The sequence below is a fragment of the Ostrea edulis genome, chromosome 10 (assembly GCF_947568905.1).
Source record: "Ostrea edulis chromosome 10, xbOstEdul1.1, whole genome shotgun sequence".
NCBI classification, from domain to species: Eukaryota; Metazoa; Mollusca; class Bivalvia; order Ostreida; family Ostreidae; genus Ostrea; species Ostrea edulis.
The window spans coordinates 8,340,967-8,356,952 of NC_079173.1; the positions used below are offsets into that span (position 1 = coordinate 8,340,967).

The following is a 15,986-nucleotide window of genomic DNA, read 5'->3' on the forward strand; positions in this document are numbered from 1 at the left end:
TTTGGACTTCAGTAACTTTCAACCCTTTAGTTGTAAACACAATTCAGTTGCTGTCTTGACTTCCACCTGAGCTGACTTTGGAAGCCCATACCTTATAGATATTCTAGCAGCTCATTCATATATCGATACCACGCATTACTACATCACTATTGAATACTGCATAACCGCTAATGAATAATGCATAGTCGCTAATGAAAAAGCATAACCACAATTGAATAATGAATCTATTCATTTTGATGCAGAAACCAGAATTATGGCAAATGTGCCAGTAAAAGAATATTTCAATGCGATCAATATGCTGTCTTATATACTTTCTCAATAAACACATTGCATGGTTTTCAGTTGATTTAATTTAATTTTTAATAAATAAGCATCTAAAACATGAAATTATGTTGCAGACATATAAATAAGCATTACAAAATCCTTATAAGGAAAATGAAAAGTTTTACAAGTAACGTACATGTAAATAACTTTAGTATGCCCTGGGTTTTTTGAAACAGCACATGTTAGCAAGCTTCTGTCTGAATTTGAGATCAAAATAACCGTACACCAACGGGTTCACGATGTGGTTTACAATGAAAAGTCTCTGTAATGTTAAAAACAGATTGGACAAAAACGAAGGGAGCCGATTGTAGAAGTTCGGGTCTCCTCGGCTGAGAAAGACGAAGATGAACGATGGAAAGTATGACACTGCGTAGAAGAGAACTAAAATGGCGAACATCTTGTTGAAGTTGGTGCGGTTGCGCGTGCGATATTCCTGACGGTTTAGTTTGACATTGTCCAGCTCGCTAGGTGTGGGGTATTTCTTTTCTCGATCGCTTGTGTCACTGATGCTGCTCTGTGCTTCGCTGATAAAGGAAAACGCACGGCTCCTGGACCGTGGCCGATCGACATTTTTGTTCTGCCTGGAGATTTTGTAGATAACGCAGCCAATGGGAATGTAGAGACCAGTGGTTGCTATGATGTTGCCAACGGCAACTAGAAAGACGAAAATCACGTAGGCTTGTTCCAGCGATTTATGACCCGAATTTCCTGTAAAGCACCCAGTGACGGTGATATTCGCTCCCTTATAGGAGGTCGTGAACTCTCTTACTCCGGCGAAATACAAGATGGGGGCATTGATAGCTATGGAAACAACGATAGTCAGAATAATCGCGCCTTTCTTCAACTTGGAGCTCAGAATGTTTCCTGGTTGTTGGCGCACTTTAATGGAGCGGTGAATTGCAATCATCAGTAACAACATGGCAGAAGCTGTTGAAGTGCTCCACATTAAAAACAGTGGTACTTTGCAGAGGATGTCCGAATTGACTTTCTTGACGGCTAGAGTCTTGATACTGTGATACAAGCACGTCACAATCGTGGCCAGGAGGTCGGTGACCGCTAGAGCAGGAATAAAGAATCTGTCCTCGCGACATCGCCTCATTTTGAAAGCGTACACATATATCACAGTCGTGTTACCCACGATTCCTGTTATCAGAAAGATCAAAAGGATGGTCACGTGTGGCAGATTTCTTTGCAGCATGTACTCCAGCCATTCCTGAATGAGATCGCCGTCCGTGATGTTCTGAATCATCTTAGAAACACGTTTGACTTTTTGAGTAAATTACGAAACTTGAGACAACTAATCGCTTTTCTTACAACTTATTTGTCATTTGTTTTAGCATCAGGAAATATGTTCACCTGTCTCGAAGAGTCTTTGAAATTTGAAATCCATTTTCAATAATTCGACAAACTGTCTTGTTAATTCCTGCAGAAGTCTATATGCAAAGTCTTGATTAGCTATCACGGTTACTTGTCGTCCTCCAAACACGAAATGCGCCCAACAAAATGAAACAACACCACTCACTTTGTACAGGAAGACGGTCCCGCGCAAAAATAGTTATTGACATCCGGGCACCCAGGGCATGACCTTTCTTTCTATTTTTCAGGAGTCTCTATGTAATCTATAATAATCAAGAGAAGAATAATTAAAGCATTGTAATGTTAGCGACGTTCCTTGCCGGAACAACAGCTAATTTTACTTTTGAATAATGGAAGGCGAAATCATAAAAAAAACATTTTGTAGTAGTTATCAACTTATCTGAATGACTAGTGGAATTAGATGGGTAGTCATTCATTAACTATCATAATGTTAAAAAAAGAAAGTTGAAATAAGATGAAGGAGAGAGAGAGAGAGAGAGAGAGAGAGAGAGAGAGAGAGAGAGAGAGAGAGAGAGAGAGAGAGTTTCCTTGTACACAGGATATTTGATTTCAAAAAGTCACTTAACACCAATTATAAAAATCTTGCCCTTTTAAACTATGAATTTAGTAATTATTAAGGCACAATGCGCCATTACACGTACATACTGTAAATAAAACAATGATACAGTTTTTTTTTATTAGTGTACTTTATTTAATATAAAGTACATTGACCTTTACAAAGTCATCGCCCTGTAGATGTATCATGCAGTAAAAAATGTAATTCACAAGGTCTGATGACAAACATATAACATTTCATAAGTATAACACTGGTGTTTCGTATATTTAATCAATATCAAATATACCGCCATCGCCTGAGTAAGAAATAACCCTTCCTATAATCCACCATCTCGTGGATTCATCGAGCATTAATTAATCCTAATTAGTACACAATCTCGAGAGTTTATCTGGCAGTAAAAAATAACATTGTCTAATCCATGAATTACAATATATGACCTATGATTTACATGTACTCGTGATGCAGTTATTGGACTTTTAGATAAGAGAACATTTTTGTAATCCCATTCTCGTGAATTTTTCGTATATCATGGTATGCAAACCTCATGTACACGTGAATCAGATTGACCTAGCACATGTAGTGTGATTTACATGTAAGTTTACGATTCCATAAGCCCATGAATCTCTCTTGCAGTATGAGCGGACCTTTACGAAGCAAAAGAGGTCGTGAACAAAACGTACCTCTGGCTTTTTTATGCTCTATAATGAACTATATAATGTCAACTGCTTCCAGCTGGTGCGGGCGCGTGCATAATTGCAGGCTTGTATCGCCACGACACAGATGCCATTAAGGACGAAGAGTCTTTTGGTGCAACACGATGAGGAGGGGAATACCGAAAATGTTGAAGTGTATTTAAATGAATATATTTTTTAAGTGCTTGTGTGTGTACGTTCTTCAGATGTGGAGGGTCGATGTTTTTCTTTGCCCTTGTTGATACATGATATTACATTATGCTTTTCATGATCCTCTACAGTAGGGGTGACGTATGATTCTGCCGCATCCGCAGTAAAAATGGCGAGCAACAGTATTACTACCCAATATCAGCAATATCAGATACAGGACACCTGCCAAGAATGAATAAGTTATTGAAGTTTGAGACTAAAATTATAGTAATTAGTTATGTTTGCTTTGTCTTAATTTTCACAATAATTGATGAACAATAGAAATATTTAAAAAAAAAACCAAAAAAACAAAAAACAAAAAAAAAACGTTCTATCATTATTTCATCAGAAGCAAAGAACCTATTGAAAATTTGTGTCGATAAACCCATCACCGCGTTTTGTTTAACAGTGGAAGGAGAATGCAGCGGGTGTCCTGTATTTTGGCTTACGGTACGCTTTGTACCCGAATGGACCTTTTTGTATGGAAATCAATGTTCTCTGGAGTGGAAATGTGGCATCTATATGTTTCAGTAAAAATTCTTATAAAGTTGTGCGTATTATTGTTTAGTACCGGTCTCAGCATTAACGAGTTGTTTTAAAGAACAATAGGAGAGGTTTTCCAGGTTGCTAGAACTTGTAACCAATCTCTTAATATTTATATAATAACATATGTTCAAATCAAATCAAAGAAAAACTGCAAGTTGGTAGGTTTCAGAAAGAGTTTTGTCAACGTGTCCAAGCGTTTTCGTCTGACTTGGAATTGCATTATAATTGAATTAGTTAATATCTATTAATGACCAGTTTGTCCCATTTAATCACTCTGCAGCGAACCTCGGTTACATGTGAAGGTTGACCGGACAGATTAGTGAAAGAACAAAGCCCGGAAGCCGGAACAAAGAAGGAAATAAACACTTTAACCTGAAACGACATCGCCCCGGCAACAGGGTCGAAAGGTCACGGAGGGGAAAACCACAACCATGTAATCCCTCAAAGCCACGTGACCTTTGATTTAAGATTTCCTTATCGAGTGTAGTATCTTAACAAACATCTATTTTAACAAGTTATGGAAATTACTGGAATGACCTTAAGGTTAAGCCTTCAAAAGTCAAACTGACATCGTGGTTCTTCAAGATCAAGCACCCAAGGAAAAATAATTATTCAGTATGCTATATCATACCAAATGGTTTTAATATGATGTTGGTGAAGTTCGCAAGACATAGAGCAGTTTTTCTTGAAACGTTTAGAACAAAATACTGCATGTAGCGTTTTCTCTGAACATTGACAGGGCCACAACAATAATTACATGATTTGTTTCATGAAGCAGAGGCAGAGTTACTGAGTTAAAAAGCGAATGAAAAGTAGATATTTAAGCTACCATCTCACTTTTCATGGAGAGTAAACAGCTCTGTTCCAAGCATGGGTCCAGTGGCCTCCTTATGTCAAAAATTCATTGTGTTTGCATATTATCATACAGTTTCTGTTAGACCTTTAACGCAAGTTGGACTCCCCTTGGAAAATTTGCCAGGGGTGGCATATCCCCCCCACCCCAAGATAATTTTCTGCATCTGCGCATGACCCTACACTGATTTTTAAAGAAAGGTACTCCACCATTACCTGTCTTCCAGCATCTAAAACAATCGTTTTTATTTCCTAGAAATAAGGTTTTTAAATGATTTTCATTAAAAATACAGCAAAAATGTCGAACCTATTAAGAACCCCTTTTAGCCCTTTCTTGAATGTGTTGCAGATGGGAGTAATTGGGCTCGAACTGTTCTGTGTATAGAGGGAATAGGACATGTCTGATTTAGACAGAACTTTAAGGAGGCACAACCTACAGATTACTCCGCATACATATGTCTATTATTGAAATTCAGGGGACCGACCTGTTCAATATATCCAAAGGTCAATATAACCAACGTTGCACTATCACATGGATAATGTTACAGAGGATTTTTTTTTTTTACTTCAATATAACATAGTTAAATATAAGTGACTACAATATAACAGATAGTTCAATATAAGCGACTTCAATATAAGTGGTGTATAATTTAAACTATATTTTATTCACAAAGTGAATGGGATCGGGCAGCAGGCATAGCCTATTTAAGCCCTCTCCCTACAACAAGGTCAAGTGTGAAATGGAAACACAAGGCACACACACATATACAAATAAATAACATATACAGCAGAGAACACTCACATGAATGTGTACATGCAAGGTGAAGATAACGAACAGTGATCAATCTCATAACCCCTACAAGCAATACAAAATAGATAGTTGGGCAAACACGGAATCCTGGACACACCAGAGGTGGGATCAGGTGCCTAGGAGGAGTAAGCATCCCCTGTTATATATCAATAGAAATATATATATAAGTGGTGTATACTGGATATAGAAAAAAATGACGCTTGTTCAATTCAGGGGGAACTTACAGAGGAGTAGAACGTGTAGAATAAATGACTTAGCAGGGACATTAAAGGGACTGGGTCACGATTTTTGAACAAAATATTTTTTAGTTTTTTATGTGAAACATTAAGAATATAACTCATTTAATGTTGACAGCCAACATTTTGACCTCCTGAATGCAAAAATAAAAGCAATATTTTAGCCTTAAATCTGTGTTATGTAAACAAAGACTCGAGTCTTTTCATGTATACAAACACACCAGTGAAATGTTAATTTTGTAATATAAAGCATCTAAATTTTGCATAGTCACAAATTTTAACGTTTTGACGACACATTTTACCTGAAGAATGCTTGAAATGTGAAAGATATATTAAACTTAGATCGATTACCATTTCTTTTGAAAATTTCGAAAACAAAAACATACAGCAATCTTTGTTTACAAAACAAAAAATGAACTCTCTAAAATGAGCTTCTGTGATAAAGAATAACCTTAATCTTTGTATGAAATCTTTTAAACACATTAGACAGTAGATTCTGATCATCAAGAGTGAAAAACAAAATTTGGGGGAAAATGGTGAATCAGTACCCTTTAAAACTCTCCGCTACCGGATCTGCATTTACAGAGAATGGGTTTATACTGCTCCAAACTGTCCCCATCAAGAATTTATGATGATATATGTTGCATATTGTAACTATATACCTTCCATAAACTTTCTTTCCATAGCAGACACGTATATATTACGATGTCATTATATTGTCCCTATCTTGAAAATTGATATAACGTGGGGTACTCTGGTTTCATAACCCGGTTGTCGATTGGTATCGAGAGCTTTGTGGGAAGGGTGAAATTTAGACCCACCCCTATTCAATCAGTTTAATTTTGGCTTTGAATCATTCTGTAGTCACGAGGTGTCTGTAAGGGGCTGTTTATCCGAACAATTCTAAAACAAGACGACTGTGCAATACTGATGCCCCCGCACGGTAGCAGAGTAATTCTGGTACCCAAAGCAAGGTCTTGTTAAAGGAATATACAAGTAAAGATGAAAGCGCCATCACTAACCATTCAAATGTCATAGACAAGGTTAAAGACTCTCAAGGTCAATGTTATGAGGTCCAACATGTCGGTACCAATAGAAGTCTTGTCAGAAGAGGTCGTTTTAATACCAGTAGGTCACTTCGCTTTATAGAGCATGCAAATTTCACTCGCTGATTGGCCATGTGGTTTCACTAAAAATTTAGTTTGAATGACCACATGATGCCATTCATTCAATGTGATTGGTCACTAAAAATCAAAAGTAGAACCTGTTTCATTGAAATTTATTAAACGCCTCGCCCAAAAATTTGCATGCTCGATCAAGCGAATGAACCCCCATTATTGAAACAATAGTACACATGCGAAATATGAAAGCCCTAGAACTGTTTAAGCATTCAAGTGTGGAGACCAAGGTTAAAGTTTAAGGACAAAATAGCACCTCAGATGACAATGGTTTTATCGGGGTGAATATTTTCAATGTAACCCACAACTACATGAACTACTAGTATTTATATTAGTACTGATATTAACACGACTATAGATCAAATTTAAAATGCCATCGTCTCCCAATAAATTATTGTCTGCAAATATTCTTTTCTAGTTATACATCAAAACTTAAAATCAGATTTATTTAATACTTACTGAGCGGTATTGCGCCCTTCTCTTCTCCTCAGTGAATTTATCAAGGCTATTTGAGCAAATGATTCACGTCATCCACATCATGTGCTATCAAGGAGTTCGCACGGAAGTGACCTAACCAGTTGTTCGATGAGACCGGGAAAGAAACCTTATAGTGTTTGTGTGGAACTAAAATAATCATTTATCATAGTATACATATAACATCTATGCAACACAGTTATTTTGCTAATAAGGAAATTTCATAAAAACAACTACACCCATCTCGTGACAAAAAAGTTTGTTTACAGTTTTTAATTAGTCCTACTTTTTGTATAACTATTGCACTCTTTAGCAAGCGCCACTAAGTACATATATGATTAACGTATAAATGTCATACGGTGCACTCTACTGAAAAAAAAAAGATTTTAAAGTAATATCGAAGCTTTTAGAATGAATTTCCACTACACCCTTTCTCTCTCTCTCTCTCTGACAGGTCGCGGTACGAAGTGTTGTGTATTGTATTATTATTGGGGCTGGTTAACATTTTTCGAAAGAAATGTTTTTCATATTTAGATGTTACAAATTAAAAATATAGCTCATTTAATGTTTACAACCAAACTTTGGACCGTCTGAATGTAAGGATAAGAGCAATATTTTAGCTTTGATTCTGTGTTATGTAAACACAGACTCGAGTCTTTTAATGTATACAAACAAACCAGTGAAACGTTAATTTTGTAATATAAAGCATATTTTGTACAATCATATATTTTAACTTTTAAATGACACATTTTACCTAAAGTATACTTCAGATGCGATGTATATATAATAAACTTGGATCAATATCCATTTATTTTGAAAAGCCCGTAAACAATAATACACCTCAATCTTTGTTTTCAAAACATATAATAAACTCTCTATAATGAGCTTCTATCATGAAGAATAACCATATTTTTTCGTGAAACCTTCTAAACATATTAGACCGCAGATTTTGATCATTTAAAGTGAAAAACAAAATTTGGAGGAAAATCGTGAATCTGCAGTCGCTTTAACGTTCCTCTTGAGAATATTTCACTCAAATGAAGACGTCACCATTGCCGGGAAAGGGCTGTAAAATTTAGGCCTCTGTTAAGCGCTTACGGCCTTGAACCGGGAGGAATCTTTATCGTGCCCATATGCTGTGACACAGGACCTCGGTTTTTGCGGTCTCATTGCAAGGACAGCCCCATATAATCGCCTCTTGCGACAAGCAAGAGGTACTGATGGCCTATTCTAACCCGAATCCACACGGGTCGCGATACGATAAAGAGTCCTCACCGCCATGACCTTGAGTAGGATGTATAGATTAAACTTTGCAGATCTGGAGGTTAATTTATCTGAATGAAAAATTCTCAAAAAAAAAAAAGAAAAGAAAGAAAGCAAAACAACAAACATCTCTTTCTCCGTCACCGTCCTTCTGTCTCTCTCCGCCTTTCTGTTTCTCTCCATCTTTCTCCGTATTTCTGTCTCTAGCTCCATCTTTTTGTCTCTCTTTCTTTCTGTCTTCGTCTTTCTCCGCCTTTCTCTGTCTCTCTCCTTCTTTCTATCTCTCTCCACATAAGCGAGATGATTTGCACTACTCCATGACATTGGATTTTTCCGAATTACAATATGTGCAACCATGTCATTGGTCATGCTGACAATTGCAAGTGCGGTGGTTTCATCACTTTCTGTTCAATTTATTCTTTGTTGCCCCAGACAATATGATCAACGAAATACAATTTTTTACCCAAGACGGAAGCACACGGCGTGTGTGACAGGTCAACTGGGGATGCTTACTCCTCGTAGGAACCTTATTAGATATCTCTGACGTGCCAAGGTTTGCCCTACTTTCAAGTTTGTTTTTCTTTTAAGAATTTATGAGATTGATCAGTGTTCGTTCTCGGGCCTCCATGGCCGAGTGGTTAGAGCATCGCGCTCAAAATCACACGGCCTCTCATCTCTGTCGGCACGGGTTCGAATCCCGCTTGCGTCGGTAAGTGAGAAAGTTTCCCAGTTTACTTTCGGACGGTCGGTGGTCTCTTCCCAGGTACATTGTATCTGGGCTCTCTCTCTTCCACCAATAAAAACTGGGCGCCACCAGCTAACTGAAAAATTGTTGAGTGTGGCGGAAAACACCTATCAATCAATCAATCAATCATTTCTATGCCACCGTAATCGGAGATTCGAGAGTATATTGTGTTTAGTCTGTGTGTTTGTCCGCAAAATAAGAACCCTACCCAATACCTTTGATTGGAAAAAGAAGAGGCTTTCATATTTCACAAATGTATTCTTTGTAACAAGACTTCTCTTTTGGTACCAAAAAATTTGAATTCGTGACCGTAACCTTGAAGTTTGACCCATTTTTGAAAAACGTTAACATAGGCTATAACTGTTGAATGGTTAGTGATCGGGGTTTTATATATCAGCAACAAAGTTTTAGACCTAATGACCTTAGCCAGGGAGTTTGACCCATTTTTGACAAAATTTAACCTTAGCCATGACTGTTAAATGGTTAGAGATAGGTCTTTCATATTTCACATGTGTATTCCTTGGGACAACACCTTTCTCTGGGAAAATTACTTTACTGCCAAACGGGGGCATCCGTGTTTCACAAACATCTCGAACAATAGTCACATGGGCTTGTCCTTGTTTAAAAATTTAAGAACAATTCTATATTTATAATGGTTCGATCCTAGTTTTTTTCCCTCCCACTCACCGACTAATACATGCATTCTTAAAGCAGTGATTCTACTATGTTAACTTAAAATACCTCATGTACCCCACAAAGTTTATTTACTGTTAAAAGAAAAGCACATCGCGCATCGACGTGTGCACCCGTTCGGAATTCTCGATATGTTACCTAACATGAAGAAATAACTACAGCTCTGCCCGAGAGTTGATTAAATATTGCTTAACGTCCCTCTCGAGAATATTTCACTCATATGGAGACGTCACCACTGCCGCGGTGAAGGGCTGCGAAATTTAGGCCTATGCTCGACGCTTACAGCCATTGAGCAGGGAGGGATCTTTATCGTGCCAAACCTGCTGTGACACGGGACATCGGTTTTTGCGGTCTCATCCGAAGGACCACACCATTTACTCGCCTCTTACGACAAGCAAGGGGTACTGGGGAGCTATTTTTACTCGGATCCCCACGGGATAGTCCGAGAGTTGACGAGGGTGTTTTCTTAAAAAAAAAAACGTGTATAGGAACGCTTAGTTGGTTTTCCTCAAAGGCAAGCTAGTACAGTACTACAGAAGTCAGTTACCTGTCCATGAATAATTAACTCGGTATCCCTGAAAGAAATGTCCTGTGTATTGCTTTTTGGGTAGGACAGTTTAGTTGGTATCCCTCTAAGGCAGTGGTGGACCCAGAAGGGGGGGGAGGTGTTCCGCGGGTCAGACCCCCCCCCCCCCCTTTCGTCAGAAAATATTACTTAAAAAACAAATTCCTGGATCCGCCCCTAGGGTAGTTAAAAACCCTATAATTAGGACTAGTTGTCCGTTAATAATGAACTCGATACAGGTATGTAGGATCGCATGATTTGATTGAGAGAGAAAAAACAACCTGTCACGGTAGCACAGTGGTAGAGCATTTGCTTCGCAACCGGGAGGTCGTGAGTTCGAGTCCCGCTCGTGCCATGGCCGCCTCAAACCTTGGACGTTATAACATAGGTAATGATTGCTCCTTCGCCAAACGCTCGGTATTTAAAATTAAAGGTCTTTCGGACATGAAATAAAAAACGAACGTTCCGAACGCGACAGGCGTTTGCACGATAAAGAACTTTAACCCTCACTACCAATCTCTCGACAGAGTTGTCGTTCCTTGCCCTCACTTGCACTGTAAAGAGATTGCCTCACTACTACAGCCCTGAGAACTAATATTGTTGTACGGTGTGACCGTTGAGACGAGCGAAGCCCACTAACATCTTGCAACACAACTTTTATCCGCCTCTTCATTTAACGCGGGAAATATAACGTGCTTGGTGTAAACAGTTACAAATTGTGACTTCATATTAGCTGCAATGGGTTTTTTTCTCTCAAACCAAGCAAAAACAAAACGTTTGAAGCTATGAGAAAGCTTGTCTGGAATTTAAAAACGTTAATTGTACTTTCTAAACAATCTAATTATTTAATGACGGGATTGTCAATGAAGTATACCGCAGTGACGGCGACATTTTTCCGGAGGCATTATGGGTAGTCCCCATCATTTTTCAGCTGATGAAGAGCAAACCACGTGACTCAATTGCGTAATCACTGGAGCGAGCTCGTCGCGACGCGAGCTTCGCTCGCTATAAGCATAGGTTTAAATTTGTAGAATTCCACCTACAGCTGGTGACGTCTCAATATGAGTGAAATATTCTCGACAGGACGTAGAGCAAAACTACGGTGGTATATTTAGGACACAGAATTTTTTTTTTTCAAAGATACTAGGCAAAAATTAACTCGTGCGCACGACATAATATCTCGTGCGCACGACTTATTATCTCGTGCGCACGACATAATATCTCGTGCGCACGACATAATATCTCGTCCGCACGACATAATATCTCGTGTGCACGACATAATATCTCGTGCACACGACTTATTATCTCGTGCGCACGACTTATTATGTCGTGCGCACGACATAATATCTCGTGCGCACGACATAATATCTCGTGCGCACGACTTATTATCTCGTGCGCACGACATAATATCTCGTGCGCACGACATAATATCTCGTGCGCACGACTTATTATCTCGTGCGCACGACATAATATCTCGTGCGCACGACATAATATCTCGTGCGTACGACTTATTATCTCGTGCGCACGACTTATTATCACATGTTTTCTATATAAAAGCTTGATTATAACCCTTCCCTAGCTACATAACCGTTAGACCAGTCAGTTTCGATTTAATTTGGTACATGCAATTTGTCTACAGTAACTAAACATTAATACTTTCTTTACAACAGTATGCTAGTGCTCTTATGCATTTGCAGGTTTACATACAGGTTTTCCCCATTCATTGCGTGAGAGAGAGAGAGAGAGAGAGAGAGAGAGAGAGAGAGAGAGAGTGTGTGTGTGTGTGTGTGTGTTAAAAACTGCGCTGAATATGGTGTATATGAACAAGGTAATTATCCTTGTGTTGTATACTTTCAATTTATAATACGGTCACAAGAGGAAATTACATCATCGTTATGTGGAAACTTTACAGCCACATACAATTTTAAAAGTAGAAACAGTGAGAAATGACCAGTGACCCAGGAGCAGGATTGGCCAATAATGGCTTATAAAAATTGATTACAAGTTATTGGTATTTATTGAAATCGTTTGAATTGGGTAAGCATTGTATATAACCTATAAAAATCTTCGTTGGAAACCCACGGGCAGTCTCGCACACGTGAGCCAACACATTGAACTTTTCTCATTTTAATGAATTATCCACCAATGAGAAAGTGAAACTCGGTATGAAAACGAAGATCATGTTATGAAAAAAAAGCAGTTGTTTAAGATAAATTCGTAAGAATTAACACGATTGGAGAAATTTCCTTCACAAAAGTGTGAAGAAGCCAATCGGATTAGGGCATAAATTAATCATAAGAACAAGAAAAATTTAATGAGTTGACCCACGGTCAGTAAGCATGTGCGAGACTGCCCTAAGGATAGCGACAAGATGAAACCTTGCCTCGCCTTTTATCTTTTCTTCAATTTGAAGCCCTATGACAACTTATTAATTTCACTTCCTTTCATATTTCTTTTTTTCATACTAGTATCTCTTGATATCGATAAAAATCTCATAAACATGTATGATATCAGTCTGCAATTATCCATAACGCACTATCTGTCAATCACTTAAACAATTTTATTGATACATTGGCTGATTTAATTCTATATCAGTACAACAACCTCCACAGTTTTTCTTTTAGTTTTCCATACAGTTCCCGGCCAGATGAAGCACAGTCTGGCATTTGCCAGCCATTTTCTTCCATAAGAATGCGACAAATACTATCGAAATCCGGATCATTTGTATTTAAATTAGGGTGGTTAAAAGTACACTCATTTTTGCATGCATTTAAAAACCGATCATTAGACAGCCACAAATAATCCCTGGTGCCGTAATCTTCTGGTGACGTGTACATTATAACTGGACGTCCATGGAGTACGTGCTCGTTTCTTGACCTTCGAATCGGATGCAAATTTCAAAGAAGCTGGATGTCGTTCAATTCCTTCTGATAAAAACACATAAGAATACGAGATAATAAGTCGTGCGCACGAGATATTATGTCGTGCGCACGAGATATTATGTCGTGCGCACGAGATAATATGTCGTGCGCACGAGATATTATGTCGTGCGCACGAGATAATATGTCGTGCGCACGACATAATATGTCGTGCACACGAGATAATATGTCGTGCGCACGAGATATTGTGTCGTGCGCACGAGATATTGTGTCGTGCGCACGAGATATTATGTCGTGCACACGAGATATTATGTCGTGCGCACGAGATAATTTTTGCCTAGTATCTTTGAAAAAATAAAAATTCTGTGTCCTTAATATACCACCGTACAAAACACAAACAAAAACAAACTTGTTTTCAATAGCAACGTAATAAATGAATGAATTGTGAATGTGCATTCACACCTAAAATAGGGCTCTAAATAATACACGGGAAGTGCAGTGCATGGATCTCTTGCTCCTCAAATATCCTTGAGCATACCGGTACTTGATTTATGACAAACACATGTAGGGAAGATTACCATAAACAAAGCATAATTATATTAAAGGATTAACACATACCTTGTTGTTCATTATCTGTAAATGGATGAAACAGGTCAGTTTAACATCCTTCCTCTCCGAGGCGTGGGCTCTCACTATCACGTATGTCAATCTTAGAGACATCGTGGAGAGAACATGCATTGTTTCGCTGAGTGAGACTATTTTTGTTTTCGGTAGACAATCAGTGTATATGTACAATTTACGACATTTCGATTGTTTTCCTTTGGAAAGAAATATAGGATTAAATGCATATTGTTAAACGTCCCGCTTGAGAAGTTTTCTCATAGAGACGTCAACATTGCTGGCGAAAGGTTTGCAAAATTTAGGCCTATGCTCGGTCACGATATACTAATTCGGCGTTTATGTCCTTTGAGCAGGGAAGGATCTTTATCGTGCCACACCGTCTTTGACACGGGGCCTCGGTTTTTGCGGTCCTATTCGAAGGACCGCCCCATATATTTATCATGTTTATTTTTACAAATAAGGAAAACAGCTTGAATGTATAAAAAAAAAAAAAAAAAATTAAAAAATTAAATAATTCAAGTACTGACGACAACAAACTTGTTCAACTTGACATCTTGAGACACATCGAGGAAAACTTATTTGTTGTCCTTATTTGATTGCACTAGAACTCAATACTTGTCCGTCCTTAAGATTTTCTAACAACTATGAAGTACCTTTTTAAAAGCGCTATTGATAAAGATCTAAATATATTTCATTGCTAAAACAATAAATAAACAAGCATTCTGAGAGTATTGCATGGCAATACATAGTCCCCTACCGGTTGCAAAAATCACTGTACCACAACAATATTCAAAGTTCATTATGTAGGTTATGGTAAAAGGGAAAATTGGGGAACCAGGATAGGAAATCAACTACTATTTGACCAGGGGGAAAAAAAGAGAAATTTATAATGAGGTTTAGGTCTTTAACCAAGTCAATAAACTGTGACATGTAGATAATCATGAATAATTTATCTATATTGTAGTGTTACTATGTTGGAAGTTTTAATGAGTGTAGTATTCTTAATTCTTATCTACAGAGATACATTTTTTGTAAGAAACTTGGATGTAAACTAATGTAACGTGTTAGGGTTCGAAGATTTGGATGAGTCCCTATACTTATTGATATTGATCTTAAACAAATGATTAGGAAATATACGAGTCAATATATACAGGTATATTAAAGATTATCTATCCTTATAAAAAAAATGTACGAGTCAATATATACAGATATACATGTGCAAGATTTCCTATCTTTATCATAAAGAGACTATAGTCTATAGATCTTGATGTGACAGATCCGGGAGTACGGGAGATGTGTCCTTATACCGGACAGATCCCTTTTGTTGAAGGACTGATCAAACAAAATAAAATAAACACCAGGTGAACGTCCCCACCTTTAAAAGCTTCCCTACTAGTATACTAGACACCGTATACTGTTAGTTTCTTTATTCACCGTACCTTCGATAACTCCTCGCCAGCGTCTACTTCGGAATGACACTGTGTCGCGCAAAACAGCCTTATTTATACTACCCGGCATTCGTTATGCCTTGGGTCATAACGTATTGTCATACGATAAAGTCCGGATCACATCAGCTCTATTTATAGATAATAATACATCCCGTGCCCGATCCCAATTCGTCACACTAACAATTCATGCTATTTTTCTACGTCCAAGGGCCATAACTTAATGGAAAATCAACGGACCAAGATGAAATTCAAACTTGATCTGTAACTTGTTATGGCAAAGCAATGTACCAAATATCTAATGAATATCTGCAAGCACAACCAAAAAAAGTCCGGAAAACTGATACGCAGTTGTGTTAAGTAGGGCCATACAAATATGTCAGGAAAAAAACCGTTAATAAACAGATCAATTTGTGACAAATTTTGTAAACACAACCCTTTTATACAAAAACAATATGTATATATCATAAAGTGCATATTACCCGCTTGTACATTTTTCACCAGACCGACAGTCTCTACATCAACTGTATATCACGTGAT

The 15,986-nt window shown here is 37.9% G+C and overlaps 1 protein-coding gene across 5 annotated transcripts; it reads right to left on the reverse strand.

Annotated features, from left to right (window-relative positions):
* Nucleotides 1-332: 332 nt before the first annotated feature.
* LOC125666709 (QRFP-like peptide receptor) lies at nucleotides 333-14,109 on the reverse strand. Of its 5 annotated transcripts, none has more exons than XM_048899937.2 (3): nucleotides 13,999-14,069; nucleotides 7,221-7,385; nucleotides 333-1,943 (listed from the first exon to the last, which is right to left on the reverse strand). In XM_048899937.2, exon 3 carries the CDS (start codon nucleotides 1,571-1,573, stop codon nucleotides 473-475), a length of 1,101 nt encoding a protein of 366 aa, XP_048755894.1. In that variant the 5' UTR covers nucleotides 1,574-1,943; nucleotides 7,221-7,385; nucleotides 13,999-14,069; the 3' UTR covers nucleotides 333-472. The 5 variants fall into 5 exon arrangements, 4 of the variants coding, with proteins under 4 accessions (XP_048755894.1, XP_056007814.1, XP_056007816.1 ...); XM_056151839.1 differs by lacking the exon at nucleotides 13,999-14,069 and adding an exon at nucleotides 3,205-3,321 and having other exon boundaries at nucleotides 7,221-7,356; XM_056151841.1 differs by lacking the exon at nucleotides 7,221-7,385 and having other exon boundaries at nucleotides 13,999-14,109.
* Between the last annotated feature and the right edge of the window lie 1,877 nt (nucleotides 14,110-15,986).